General features: G+C 42.0%; 1 protein-coding gene across 1 annotated transcript in view; it reads right to left on the bottom strand.

Annotated features, from left to right (window-relative positions):
* Positions 1 to 6,389: 6,389 nt before the first annotated feature.
* The window catches only part of NDUFA13 (NADH:ubiquinone oxidoreductase subunit A13), a 223,734-nt gene continuing 214,218 nt past the window's right edge, over positions 6,390 to 15,905 (bottom strand). Inside the window, exon 5 of the mRNA XM_044090650.1 lies at positions 6,390 to 6,642. Within this exon, the coding sequence (XP_043946585.1) occupies positions 6,523 to 6,642 (120 nt within the window). The 3' untranslated portion in view covers positions 6,390 to 6,522. The remainder of the gene's footprint in view (positions 6,643 to 15,905) is intronic.

The following is a 15,905-nucleotide window of genomic DNA, read 5'->3' as shown; positions in this document are numbered from 1 at the left end:
AGTAAAAATGACAATGTTGACCAAATATGAACCATCAAACTGGAATAAATAAATAAATAAATAATATCACACTGAGAAAGGTTTCTTTATCCATGCCAGAGATTCTTAAACTGCAGAAAAATCTGCAAAAACACGACAGACTAAAAATGGAAAAAAAGAAGAAAACTCCTCAATCTGCAATGGGATATTACTGGTGCAAGGTACTCTGTAAACATCACTGGAGACAGAGAAATGCCTTGCAACCTGCAGTGGGCTCTTGTGGATGCCAGGCACTCAGGACCACGGGCATGAGATACAGCAGAGAGCATTCTGAATTTTGGGACTTTGAAGGAAAAGAAGTGTCTATGACAGGTCTTGTGTTTTTTTTTTTTTTTTTTTTGTACCAGAAAGAGTTTTGAAAAAAATCTCTTCCCAGTTTGATCTAGGGGAACTGGTTCTAGGACCTCCTTTAAACAGCATTTGCTCCAGCATAGCAGGAACCAGGGAGGTTTGATTTTGAGGAATGTGAAGGAATTCCCTGAAAAGGAGACTGGGGACTACCACTGTCAATACAGCTTAGATGAATGGCTTTCAAAATCCAAGTGTCTGAAGTCACCTAGTACCATACAGGGAAGTGGAAACCTTGACTTTGGGATAGTTTTATTAAAATGCAAGAGTGGGGAAGGGCAAAAAACAAAGGACATATAGACAGTGCTTGTTCAGACTGGTTTTGGGAGGATCCTAAAAGTCATTGACTTCTGAAGTTTTGTTTGGCTGCACCTTAATAAGACTATTTATTCCCTTTCCTATAAAAGGCCACGAAAGAGGAAAGAAAGCTCCTACTCTACTTTGACATGAAGGTTAGGAAAATGGGTGACCCCCGAATTAATTTTCCTCTTTCATCGCATCTTTTAAGGACAGGCCAAATAATACCTCCAAGAAAACATTCATGATCTCAGCTTTTACATCCTTTGGTAGACTCAAGTATATCCCCAGGCAAATTTTCTCATCACTGACTCAGAAGCACAGAACCCCTAGATACAGCATCATCAGTGCAATAAGAGCGCTTCACAGAGAACTTGGTTATCTGAGACATGGAGGATATTAAAGAGTTCAGAGATGTCTCTGAGGAAGGGAGATCAGCAATTAACTTTTGCATACCAATAAAAGAATCCAGAAGAAACTTGGACATGTCAGCCTGACAATTCAATATCCTGAAGAGTAAGGTAAAAGAATAATAAAATGTCCTTCTCAAATCAAATGCTTTTGCATCCTTGTCAGAAGGAACAGGGCTAGATGTTATAACATGTTTGGCAGAAGATGGTTCTGATGATAAATCACTTCACGGTCTGATCTGGTGTTTGGGAAATAAATGTGTGTCTGTCTGATGAAGCTTCAGACTTTTGGGGAGAGGTGGCTGTCGGACAAATAGCTGGCTGCCAAAAAATCATCCTCTAATGCTGGTAAGACACAAGGAATAGATGCAGGCTGAGGAAAATCCACCTGTAATAAATCAAAATATACTTGCTGAGATTCTGGAAATTCTTTTTGCTTCCACTGAAAAAGGTTCTTCATTCTGGTTAAGAATAAGAAAAATAACTCTTTGGGAGGTCCAAATCCCTCTACTGTGGTGTAGGCACTTGAGAAACAACATAAATCGAATTCCTGTCCCCCAGACTGATGACCATAATATGACAGAGGGGAAATTGTTTTCTTTTAAAACTTTGGGAATAGTCAGACTTTAAAGATTGAAAGGCTTGAAATACACCCTTAGCAAAACTCAGCCAAATTTCCCTGTCCATCCTACATGAAACTAGGAGAAGAAAAATGCCTAAACTGTTTTCTTTTACTGGGGACTGCTCCCAAGAAAAAGACCAATCCAAGGATGGGTAACTACCCCAGAAATCAAGCTCCTTAACACGGCTTTGCAGATCAATGTCCACATCCTCCTCAGACACTGACAAGTGTGGCTCCCCCTTGCACAAAGAAGGCAGCCAAACAAATGCAGTGGATGCGTCAGACTCCCAGTCCTTAATAGCTTCTTGAAGAGCAATAATACAGGGATTGAGAGAAACAGACGACAGGTCCAAAATACCTGAAATGGCCTCATAATGAATGTACCATGATACATAAAAAAACTCAAAAAGTATTAAACGGCAAAGAACACAACTGATCAATCAACAGCCACTGAAATCAAAAAGTTTAAATATATTACACTCGCTGCTAATTATATTTACCACCTCGGAGAGGTTATTACAGTCACGAAAGGGTAAATTCTCCAATCTCCACTATACCGCAATCTTACACTGTAAAACCCAGTACATGCTATCAGCTGTACCTTCTTTTAAGTTAAAAAGCTGACTTGCCAATCAGCTGAATACACAAACATATACAGTCTATACAACTATGCGTTAATTTCAACATGCAGTAATAGCTATGCACCTCATGTCAACGTCGACAAGACAAAACTAAAACTCAAAAATAATCAAACTTATACCACCATAAAAGGAAAACAAAGGCTTTCTTTTTCCAGTCTGTTAAAAAAAAGTACCTTCATATCACGGACTAATGCCAACCATGGCACTGCCCTTAACCCCAGCCCTACATACTACAAAACCCTTTCCCCAACAGTAACTGGACTTGCAGAATATACAGCACAGTAGAACAGCAAGCACTTCTTCCCAACCCCTATCACATCTTGTTGCTGGTCAGCAACTGGGTGCTTGTGGTGACAATTTACAGCAACATTTGTACCTCTGGTGAGGTTGGAGTCTGTCGTTCCCTTCATTGTACTTTTCAGCTATGGGCGACTGTTATTACACTCCTGCATAGCATTTTTGTTCTAGCTAACTGCTTGTGCCCCACTACCTTGTATCCTTGCTGTGACAGTATTAAACACCTTGCTGCATTACATCTACATTTATTACCACGGTATCCAAGACTGCTGTTGTCTCACCGAGTACCCTGCTATGACAACCTATGCCTATTACCACCCAATGTCTCTTGCAACATTTTGCCTGTTGTGTTTATCAGTCTCACAGAATCTGTTGACATTTTATCAACTTTTAGCCATAGATTTTGAATTACTTTGTTGTGGCTTCCATTCCTACCACACACATGCAGACTAACATATTGGTAACACACTGGGCACTGCACTGTAATATTACTGCCTTTGCCTTAGCCACACACACCATTGAATCAAATGTCGTGTATTGTGCTGCAGCATCCATGCCTGCTGTTCACCTGATTTGTGCACTACTGTACTACACTGAGTAACAGTACTGCTACGTATACTGCAATGCATAGTGATGTACTGTTTTGTTACTGCTTTCACTGTCCCTTTATATGATGCCTCCACTTCATAGTGCTATACTATACTGAGTTACCCTGCTTCACTATCACTTTATATTTCATACACTTCACTCTTCCCATCTAGATACACCAAGGGTCATTCAAATTTCAAAACACTGCACAATGTATGATGTCTGGCATAGCTAGGACATCAATGGGTCCCCAATCTGTCTCTGCTCTGTCTGCTACTAGCTATCCAACACTAGTTACTTTGAGGAATTGCATAAACTACCATATGCTTGCTGAAACCATTTGCTGGTGCAAATGAAGAATGAATCTGTGTGAGAGATGCAGAGTATTTATTACAATGGGAAGCAAAGCTCCAACACAAACTGCTTATCAGTGCACATACTAACTCCATAACTACAAAATGCAAAACCAACATAAAGCCTTCCTGTGCCGGTGTCTTCCAAAAAATCACTTAAACACAAAGACCCTAAAAATGGCACTGCAGAAGCATGCAATGCAGCCAAACTATCACACATTCCATACCACAGACAGCTTCTTCCACCATCAGCAAAACATATAAAACATTCACCAAATTGGTTTGACCAAGGCCTTTAGACTACAAGCTATAAGAGCAGACCACTTGTTATGGTAATGTACTTGTTATAGGTGACTTTACAGTTTAGTACACTGATTCAAGTCAACCTGTAAAAAGGCCACTGGCCCGATGGGACTACGAGTCAGCAAAAATGTAAATTAAATAAATGCACCTCTCACGAGGCAGATCAAAGACAAGTGTTAACCATATCACCAGGCACTTGAGTTCCTTCACATCTTGTAAGGCTATGACACAGTCATTGTTCATGTGAATGATTTGCAAATACACCCCAGTAGACTTGATGAATAGGGACATAACAGAGCTCTCTGAGTAAGCCTTTAAAGGCTGGAAGGAAAGCAGTCGAGCATTATCTTAAAAATCAAACAATACAAGCAAACGATGACAGATCTTAACACCTGTTTAAGTCACTAGTATCATTCTGAGGAGACCCAGTGTGTCAACATGGAGGGAGAGGACAACAATCTCATCTGTTTCACTAGCCTGCAGCTATCTCCTCAGGATTTTCACATACTGGCTAAAACACTGTCTACTTCCACAGTGCTTTTAAGAAACTCCCCAATGCCTTCCAAACAATGCAAAAAGTGGAAATTTCTGTTGTCACTGAAACTTGGCTTGAGAGCAGTGACAACGGTTCGTTACTAGTCTTCTCTGCCTACCACTCCTTTAGGTCCACAAGTGTAGACAGCAGTAACATACTGGTGGTGGCATGTCCTCTATCACAAATCATCACCTCTTCAGTAACTCACCAGCAAAGTGATCTCAAACTCCTTCCTATGCTAATATTAGTATACAAAACTGCAAAACCACACTCTGGTTAAGTAGACGACCCCACCATTAACACCCGTAAAACATGAAATGGTCCGTATCCATTAACCCAAACACCATCTTTACCCTCCCATAAACTTGCACACCTACACCTCTACAAATACATGTGCTCAACTCTACCTACCTCCCTCTACTAGAGAGACAAACACAATCACATCCTTACCAACATAATCCTTTCCTGTTCATCAATTGTCACTCTTTCATTGTCTGTTATATCTGTGCTTTTTTACTCACCATATAGTGCCAGAACTGGTAAGTAACCAAAACAATCTTTAGAGACTTCTCCAGTGTCAGTTTCCTCTTGTTCAGTGATGACTTGAGAGGATTTAAAAATCCCCAATCCTCAATGACCCTAGAGCAAACACTGCCATACATAAAGTTTATACTACCATCTCAACTCTTGCATAGGGGGCTCATACTCTGTCACAAACAGAATGCAGAGTTTAGAAATAAATCCTTCTAGTGAAACTCAAAAGCCTCTGCAACAAAGTTCAAATCCAGAGAAAGAAACAAAACCTCTTACCAACTCATGAAAAGGGTTAATAAATAACTGGAGAGTAAGCTCAATCCCTACAGAGGTAATTATGAACTAAAGACTGCTAAACCAGCAAAGGATAGCCACAAGACTGTCTTTGTGTGAAGAAACTGAGAAATAATTCCCAGCATTGCATTAGGCTCAAGTCTGATGGCATAACCCACCAAGTCTGAGGATATAGCAAACATCCATTCAGATAAATTCAGCTCCAATATCTCCTATGTACTGCCTCACAGCTTCCCAATACAAAGTACCCTGTCAATGGTCTTTCTTTCCCATGCAATCTTCTAGAATAGATACGAAAGGTGCTCCATAAAGACCAAAAACATGAGCTCTACTCTTTCAGATAACATAATGGACAATACTGGCCCACTTCCTTGTCGGTATGAAGCACCTCTCATACCACCATCTTAAACTACTCGAATACAACCTTACCAATGGATATATACCAGAGGCCTTGACAGTAGCTATAGCGGTTACCAACCAAGAGGGAAACTCTACCAAGGACTGAAGCAAATACAGAGTTATCAAACTCGCCAGCATCACGTGCAAGAGAATGGAATGCATCGTGAACCACACACATAGGAACATGGGGTAACTACAATCCATCAAACAATTTGGCTTAGTATAAAATGTAGAGCATACTTACTAAGCCTAGTTGATTTCACTGAAAGTCATAGAAGCACTAAATAGCACATAACTTAGCTCAACTTTGGTTTAGGCTACTGACAATACCCTCCCCCACACACATTTTGGCATCACTGATGGACTGGCCAAACTTAATACAAGTCTCTAAATAACCTGTTAAACTGGAAACTGTCTCACTGACAGACACCATTCTATTAGAGTTAGGAGCACATCACACTCTAAGAGAGGTCTCACCAGTGGTGTTTTGGCATCTACTTCTGTGATGTCACATCTGATATTTAAGGCCTCTGGCTGAGAAAGTTTTCTACAGAAAACAAAATGTAAAATGCAAGATGAGAAATAAGATGAGCTTAATATTCTGAACACACAAAGTATGAAAAATGGTTTCTGATCTTTATACAAACTTAGCAGATCCTCCCCAAAGCTTCATATCTAAATGAAAAGCAGGCAAACCAAAAAATAAATAAAAGGTCTCAAAAGGCAAAATTAAATAAATTGGAAATTGTTTATTAATGAATATTAACATAAGCTAACTTTGGAAAACAAATTAACATGAACAGTGGACAGAGTGCCTTTGCTGATGAGTCTTTACAGTGGTTCTGTAAGTCTGCAAAAATCTCTAGACATACATCTGGAAGCCAAACTTCTCATGCACATGCTCTTCATTGGGTCGAAGATTGTACAACTCATCTGAAATTGGGGGAACCCAGCGATCTGTGTGGAACACGCTCTCCCCAACCTGCAGCAAAAGATAATCACAAACGTGAGCTATATAAAAATTTCTAGAAAAACATTTTTTTATGTAAATATAGCTCTGCTGAAATCAAACTTCAATAACCATGGATATTTAGACTCTGACGTTCACATGGGCTTTCCTCGTGTACATACTGGGTGCAGTGCTTTAGTTGCCTGGATAGTGGCTGCTCAAGAAATGCCAATCACTATCCAGCACACCTCATTTCAGCAATTATGACGTGACAAGACATGGCTTTGCCACCCTGTAGTACCCATATTAAAACCAATTCTTGTGGTTCACTGAAATGCAACTGACATTTGGTGAGTCAACACTCACTCCACAACAAGTGCACGGAAATACTGGAAAGGGCTGGTGCACATATCAAATTGGAGAAAAACAGCACCAGTAAGCAAGAAAGCATGTTTTATACTTTCACACATGCCACTGCCAAAAAACACAGAACAGGTTTCACCCCCGACAATGAGGTTTCCTCAGTGTATAAACAGCAGCATACACAGTATTTAAATGGAAAAAAAAAACAGGAAAATATTCCCAAACAGAAAAACAATTCTCAATTATAAGCAATACATGTATTAACATAAATACTATAATAAAAAATATACCGTTGCTGATTTTGATTAAGTTAATAAATATAAAACAAAGCAAATATTGCCATCTGGTGACAACATTGCAGAACTGCATCTAAGTACTTAATTAGAAAAAAATTATGAGAAATATGAACAGTTACAAAACATAGCTTCAACACAGTGTTAAAGATCATTTAAACCAGTGGGAAAAATTCCCCAAATTATCCAAATTTTCTCCTTACTGTCCAAGTTTTCATATTTTATTAGGTCCAGCATAATTTTATTAATACCAGTAAACCTACAGGTTGTTTGAACATACATTATTTTATGTTTGACCAATGCAATTCTCACTCTTGCATCCAAGATCACTTAGATGTAATGATTTTTTCTGTTTAGAATTAATAGGACGTTTGTCCAACACAGAAGACACCGCAAAATGGTATACAAATTCAGTGGAACACAAAAGAAGTTCCCTGATATTCAAGTCTCCGTGTGTTTGCAGAAGTAAACACACTACTTTTTAACACTTTCACAAAAACTACGATTTCCACATGGTACACAATCCCATGTTTTTTCACCAAGCATAAATTTTCTTTCCTTACATATAAAATGACTTTTATACCCAGAAAGACAGTGACCAATATTTCTATCATGTCTACAAGTAAAAAAAAAAAAAAAGAAGTTATGTACCTACCATAACATTCCATGTGAGTTGTCCATCTCGCCTTCATTCTGTACTGATAGGTTCGGAACCAATCCTCAGTTCGACTCGGCCGTTTACTACAGCTCGAGGTCTTCAAACAGCTCGTGGCTTATTCCCTATCCCATGATGCTCTGGTGCCTTCCACAGATCTTGTTTGCTTGTATACGAATGTTCTCATGTAACTCCCTATTATTTATAGGGCCAGAAGATGGTCAAGGCACAACAGATGCCAATAACCTCTTGATTCTCTAGAAGCCACGGCTGGGGGTAGGAAGGGGGTTCGCAAGAATGAAGGCGAAACGGACAACTCACATGGAATGTTATGGTAGGTACATAACCTCTTTTTTTTTTTACTTGTAGACATGCTAGAAATATTAGTCAGTATCTTTCTGGGTATAAAAATCACTGTAGATGTAAGGAAAGAAAATTTATGCTTGGTGAAAAACCATAGGATTATGTACCATGTGGAAATTGTTAAAAAGTAGCGCGTTTACTTCTGCAAACATACAGAGACTTCAATATCAGGGAACTTCTTATGTGTTCCACTGAATGTGTATACCATTGTGCAGTGTCTATGTTGTGCTGCAGATGAAAAGTTTTGCAGACTGGCTATACTTGGAATCGGAGCAGCCAAGCTGTCAATTTGAGGGTCTGAAGGGGTGGATGGATGGAAAGCCCCCGACGAATGAATCAGGAGCTCTGATACTGGGTCCAGAATCCAAGTCTCTTCCTGAAGATGAGACCGTAGGAAGGAGAACCAAATCTGGCGAGGCCAGTAAGGGGCTATCGGGATTAAGGTCCTTCTCAAAACACTGGCTTTCTGAAGAACTTTGGGTATCAATGGAAATGGGGAGAAAGCATAGAGGAGACCCAGGGGCCAATCGTGTACAAGTGCATCCCTTGGAGATTCCCCCGGAGGGGGGATTAGGGCAAAGTAGCTGCTGCATTTTGTGTTCATGGTCATGGCAAAAAGATCGCAGCAAGGCTGGCCCCATTTTTGGAAAATCATTTCCGCCACTTCTTGTTTCAGGGACCACTTGTGAGGCATTAGAATTTCTCTGCCCACTTGTGAGGCATTAGAATTTCTCTGCCGAGTTTGTCTATCACGTTGGATTTCCCTGGGATATGCGTTGCTATGAGAAAGCATTGGGAGGAAGTTGCCCACTGCCATACTCTGAGCCTCTCGATAAAGGGGGTAAGACTTGGTTCCTCCTTGTTTGCTTATATAGCAAACAACTGACATTTTGTCAGTCTGGATTGCAATTGCTCCTAATGGAAGATTGCATTGGAATGCCTGCAATGGCAGAAGCACCGCTCACATCTCTAGAACATTGGCAAATGGGCCTCATGATCCTGCCATGTGCCTTGGGCTGTCCTTCCATGATAATGTCCCCCCTCCCATCTGGGAGGCATCCGTGGTCACTGTGGCTAGAGGGGATGGGAGAATGAAGGGATAACCTAAAGACACTTGATCAGAGTGTAACCACCAATGTAGGTCTCTCCTGCAAAATTCTGTTAGCATTACTTGATGCGACATCAGAAGTTCCTGCATGGACCAGTAGGTGAATAGCAGCCACTGTAAGACTCATGTGCATCCGAGCTAGGGGGATTACACTGATCACTGCTGCCACTGTACCCAATACTTTGAGAACTGTCCTTGCTTGAGTCTTTGTCTTTAAGAGGAGGTCTCAAAGCTGTGCTCGAAATGTCTGTATCCTGTCTGATGGAAATTTAACTATCATCGTAATAGTGCAACTCGGCACCAATAAAAAAGATATGTTGAGAGGGCAATAAGGCAGATTTTTCATAGTTTACTGTAATTCCTAAATGTGCACAGAGATTCAAAGTGGTGTCTCTTGCTTGTGAAAGTAGATGCTTGGTGCTGGGGGTTAGGAGCCAATACTATAAATATGGAAACACTTAGAATCCTGAACGCCTCAGGTGAGCCTTAACCACTGCCATACATTTGGTGAACACTCTGGGGGCTATAATGAGATCAAAGGGCAGAGCTTGGAATTGGTAATGACTGGCTCCCAGCCGAAAGCGCAGATGACTCCTGGATGGCCTGTCCATATTTTATGTGGTAGTACATATTCTGGAAGTCTAGAGCACATCCAATTGTCTTTCCCAGAAAAGGGAGCATCAACTTGCAATGTAAATATCCAGAACTTTGTCTTTTTTTACAGATTTGTTCAGTCTCCTGAGATCCAGTATGGGTCTCCAGTCCCCTGTTTTCTTTGGAACTAGAAAGAAACTTGAAGTCCCAGGTCCTATCTGGTCTGCTGGGACTGGTTGGATGACTCTCTTCTAGCAACTTCTGAACTTCTATGGTTGCTTGTTTCCTGTGACTGGGTGGAACATCCGGAATCCTTTTCATTAGTGGGGGTGGCACGGAAAAGGGTAGAGATTAACCTCTGGATATGACACTTTGTGCCCAATAGTCTCTTCTTTTTAGCCAGGTGTCTGGGTACAAAGATAAGCGACCCCCAAATGCCTCCAGAGAGGGACAGATGGGCCTCCTTTCAGGAGTGCTGAAAGGACTTACCAAAGAAAGATTCTCAGTCATCCTGGTTTTGCGGATCCCCTCTGCCGCGTGGCCGGCGTCTTCCATTATTACCTCCTCCTCTGCCCCTGGAGGAAGGTTCACCACTTGTGTCTTGAAAGGTTCTCTGGGATTTTTGAAAAGTACAGTTTTGTACCTACCATAAATGTAGATGTTCGAAGATCTACATTGCTGCAGTCCTTACACTTGGGTAGTCCGCTGTCCTCGGTCGGCCCGAATATCAAAGTATTAGGCTGACGTCGGTCAAGGCGCTTAAGACTGACATCAGGACGTCAGGGAACAAATGCGCATGACCGACGTCATATCCTCAGTCTTTTCTTGCCCCAGATGTCAGAAGACCCTAAAAAGAAAGGCCAAAACCAAAAGACAGCAAAAAAACAACCAACCACCCTTGCACTAAACATACGTACAATATATACAATATCCACAATATTTACAACCCAAACCACACCACCGCCTCTAACTACAGAGGGGAAGGAGGAGGAATTGGACTGCAGCAATGTAGATCTTCGAACATCTACATTTATGGTAGGTACAAAACTGTACTATGTTCTTCATCTCACATTGCTGCAGTCCTTACACTTGGGTAGAATCCCAAAGCAGAGGTTAGGGAGGATGGCAAAACTATAAAGCATTAGGTGCTGCCAAAATGCCCTGTAAAATTGCAGTGGCAAAACCAGCCCTAGATTTAGAGTAAAGAGGAAGGTGGTAATGCTTAGAGAAAGTATGCACTGAACTCCAAGTGGCTGCCTCCAAAATATCTTTAGTTGCCACCCCCCCTTAAAAAAGCTGTAGAAGTGGCAGTAGCCCTAGTGGAATGAGGCCTAATCCCAGCTGGAATCTCCTTACCATGATGGGAATAACAGAAAGCAATACAAAACCCAATCCACTTAGAAATAGTTTGTTTTGAAACAGGCTTGCCCTGAGAACCCAAAGCAAATGAAACAAATAACTGCTGAGACTGCCTGAACCCTTTAGTTCTGCTCAAATAATATCGCAACTGCCTGTGTATATCCAAAGTGTGCAAAATCTTCTCCCCTTTATTTTGGGGGTTTGCATAAAAAGTAGGCAAATGAATAGTTTGGTTTAAAGCCACACTAGAAACCACTTTAGGCATAAAGGAAGGATTAGTACGCAAAGATACTCTGTCCTTATGGAAAATTAAGAAAGGCTCAACTGCCATAAGAGCCTGTAATTCAGAAACCCTTCTCGCAGAGGTAATGGCCAACAAAAAAGCAGTCTTCCATGATAAATATTTCAACTCGGCAGTAGCTGCAGGCTCAAAAGGTTGTAGAGTGAGTTTCTCCAACACAAAATTGAGATCCCAAGCAGGAGTAGGAGCTCTACGTGGGAGTCTTATATTCTTTGCCCCTCTAAGGAATTGCTTAAACAAAGGATGAGAAAACAATGGTGGGTCACAGTCATAGTGAGCAGAAATTGCTGCAGCATGAACCTTAATAGAAGAGAAGGACAAACCTGTGTCCAGTAACTCAGCAAGATATTGAAGAGCCACACTTAAATTAGGCTTAGAAACATCAAATTCCTTTGCTGCACTCCAAAATAAAAATCTCTTCCATTTATCTGCGTACACTTTCCTTGTACTAGGCCTTCTGGCCTCCAAAATAACATTCAAAACTTGCTGTGGAAGCTGAGACCCTCCAGGGTTTAAAACAGAATATGCCAGGCTGTTAGGTGAAGAGAGTGAAGTTTGACATTGAGTAAATGACTGTTCTCCTGAGACAGCAGGTGTGGAATCAAGGCAAAGGCCATGGAGGCTCCGTACCAGACTTCTCAGTAATGGGTACCAGTGCTGTCGAGGCCAATCTGGAGCTATTAAAATCATCTTTGGCTTGTCCTGTCTGACCTTTAGGAGTACCTTTGGGAGGAGAGGCAGAGGTGGAAAGGCATACACATGAAGATTGCTCCAATTGAAAGAAAGAGCATCCACTTTCCAAGCTGTGGGATGAAACCTTTTGTGCAAAACTTTGGCAGCTGGTAGTTTAGTGGAGAAGCGAACAGATCTATGTCTGGAGTTCCCCATGACACTGTCAATTTCTGAAATACATGAGGATCCAATTTCCACTCGTGGGGATCCATAATTGCCTGCTCAACACATCTGCTAAGGAGTTCTGTGCTCCGGCAGAAACCTTGCCTGAAGATTTAGCTGTAAACTGAGAGCAGTCTCCCACAAAATCATTGCTTGCCTGCATAGAGGATAAGAATGTGTTCCCCTTGCTTGTTGATGTACCACATGACAGTTGTGTTGTCTGTTAGAACCAACACCTGCCCTGGAAGAAGTAAATCCTTGAAAGCTATTAATGCAAATTGGACTGCTAACATCTCCTTCAAGTTGATATGTAGATGTTGTAGTCTGGCAGGCCACGTGTCTTGTATCCACTTTCCATTTAGATGAGCTCCCCAAGCTTTGTCTGAGGCATCTGTCGTTAGAATCTGACTCGCCTCTGGCCGGGTCACAGAGAGTCCCTTGTTTAGGTGACATTCCTGAGCCCACCACAAAAATTCCTTTTGAATGCAAGGTATTATCTGAATGACAGTGTCCATATCTTGGCAGTGCTGTGTCCATACATCTTTGAGATAACATTGTAGCTTCCTCATATGCAGTTTGGCATTGGGAAGCACCAGAATACAAGATGCCATGAACCCCAAGGCTTGAAGGACTGTCCTTGCAGTCAGCCTGGACTGATGAGACAATTGATGGAAGTAAAGGGAAAGATTCTTTTGTTTGTCCGGGGTCAAAAAGGCCATCTGGGATGCTGTATTCAGTCTCATACCCAGAAAGCACATGTCCTGAGAGGGTACTAGACTGGACTTTATTTCGTTCACAGAATACCCCAGGCATCTTAGCACTGCTATCACATATTGCAAATGATGAAGAAGTTCGTCCCTTCCTTGAGCCAGAATCAGGCAATCGTCCAAATAAGGATAGATCTGTATTCCTTTTAGCCTGAAGAAAGCTATCACTGGAGCCAGAACTTTCGTGAACACTCTGGGTGCGGTAGATAAGCCAAAGGGCAATGCAGAGAACTGATAATGAGAAGTCCCAGCCCGAAAACGCAGATACTTCCTGCAACTTAGCCTGATAGGAACATGAAGGTAAGCCTCCTTGAGATCCAGAGTCACCATCCAGTGATCTTTGCCCAGCAGAGGTAAAAGCTGCTGTAACGTCAACATTTTGAACTTGGGAATGTCCAGATAAGTGTTGAGGATAGATAAATCCAAAATTGGTCTCCACGTGTTCCCCTTCTTTGGTACTAGGAACAGGCGAGAATAAAATCCTAGGCCCACTTCTGGCAGAGGGACCGGCTGTATGGCCCCTATTTGAAGCAGCAGAGAAATTTGTTTGTGAGCCTCTATTCTTTGCTGAGTTGGAACGTCTGGCATGCCTTTGAAAGGAGGCAAGGTATGGAAATAAAACTTGTAACCTTGGTGTATGATATCCAATACCCATCTGTCTTGGGTAATTAAACTCCAATTTTCCTTGAAGAGTGCCAACCTTCCTCCCAAAGGTGCTGCCAGACAAGAAGGCTCTGGCAGCTGAAAACGCAGGTCATTGGGCCTGTTTACGAAAGGACTGGCCCCTGCCTTCACCAGCAGATTGAGCAGGCGAACTCCATTGTCTCGGCCTGAAGGTACTCTGAGCTCTGCCCCTACCACGCCTAGATCTACCCCTAGACTGAGAATCAGAAGAAGGGTACGTCCACCCCTTAGTAGGCCAATTTCTACTAAACTTTGGAGGTTGTACCTGCAAAAAATCTTTAACAGTCTGCATAGACTTAGCCTTGTCTTCCATTTTCTTTAAAACTGACTCCACAGGAGGACCAAACAAAACTTCAGACTGTAAAGGGGCATCCAGAATTCTAGACTTAACATGCTCAGACAAATTCTGTTCCTTAAGCCAGGCGTGCCTACGAATAACTGAACCCATTGCAGCCACCCTAGAAGAAGCCTGTAAAGCATCAAAACCACATTGCAAAGAGTGCTTTCCCACCTGTTCAGAAACATGCACTAAATCCTGCAATTCTTTACACTCTATGCCCTCTGCTAAAGCATCCACTTTAGATCTTAGCTGAGAAAGAAGGAAATTCTGATACTTCAACATATGAAACTGGCAGTTCAAAGCTCTCATTGCTAAAGTAGAAGAGGTATACACTTTCTTACCCCATCTATCCAAAGCTCTAGCTTCCTTATCCAGAGGAACCGGATTCTTAACAACAGAGGCTCTAACACCCTTAGGCCCCTGACTAATAGTTTCTGGGTCCGCCCTAGGACTCTTATACAGATATTTATGAGCCTCAGGCACCCTATAATACCTGTCAGGTTTAACTGGAGCAGGAGGCACAGAATCTGGATTAAGGGAAGCCTCCGAGAAAACATCCGAAACAACATCCAAAACCAGAGGTATAGCTAAGGGTCTATGCTGTGGCAAAAACAAGAACTCCCTGAGTCTCTTCCGTGAATCAGAGTAATCCTGTCCTTCCCACTTAAAATGCTCCCTCATGGAATGCAGAGTTTCTGAAAATGAAAAATCCTCTGGAGGAGAAGCAGAAGGAGTGGAATCCTCTGCATCAGAATCAGAATAAGGAGGAAAATCTTGAATGTCTTCAGCAGAAGACTCAGAATCATCTGAGGCCTGCTCCAAACTTTCCAACTCTGGCTCCATCCTGGGCCTCTTATCAGGAGGGGGCATAGAACCTCTAATTAAAGTAATCAAATCCTCTGCCATTTTAAGCATGTGCTTTTTAGGCACAGACCCTGAAGAACCAGAACTGACACCAGAGGAAGGCAAGACAGACCTGCCCTTAGAAGGAGCCTTAGGAACAGTAACAGAAGGCCTAACCACCTTAGGCATAGAAGGGAGAATAGTAACCTGAGAGGCCACATCTTGTAAAATCAAAGTTTCCCCCTGGGACTCAACAGAAACTTCAGCCGGATCCAGCTGTTCAGCTGTAGCTTCTAAAGATCCGGCGTCCGTAACAGACGAATCCTCCTGCCTAGGCTTTAAAGATTTGTCTTTGCGCTTCTTAGTAGAAGCCGGCGTCGGAACATCCGACGGCATGTTATAATTACACCTCTTGCCAAAGACTAACCTAGCGCAATCTAACCTCCGTTTTATAGTGCGCTTATTAAACCTAGCACAAAACCTACACCGACTACGTGCTCGTCCCAAACAAGGAATACAAAGCGAGTGGTAATCCCTATGCGGTATCTGTTTCCCACAAGAAATACAATTATTCACTTTTTCTGACATCCGGTAAGTAACTGAGGCAAGAAAAAACAAAAATATTCCCCAACGGGGTACTTAGCCCAACTTGGTATCGGTCCGAAACCGAAAAATTTCAGAACGCCGAACGGCACTTGCAACGCTGCTTCTGCATCGGACCATGCGGCAAAA

Source organism: Protopterus annectens, chromosome 13.part0, assembly GCF_019279795.1.
Source record: "Protopterus annectens isolate FY-2018-M chromosome 13.part0, PAN1.0, whole genome shotgun sequence".
NCBI classification, from domain to species: Eukaryota; Metazoa; Chordata; order Ceratodontiformes; family Protopteridae; genus Protopterus; species Protopterus annectens.
Note: the sequence above shows the minus strand (reverse complement) of the source record. Positions and strands in the feature narration are given on the sequence as shown.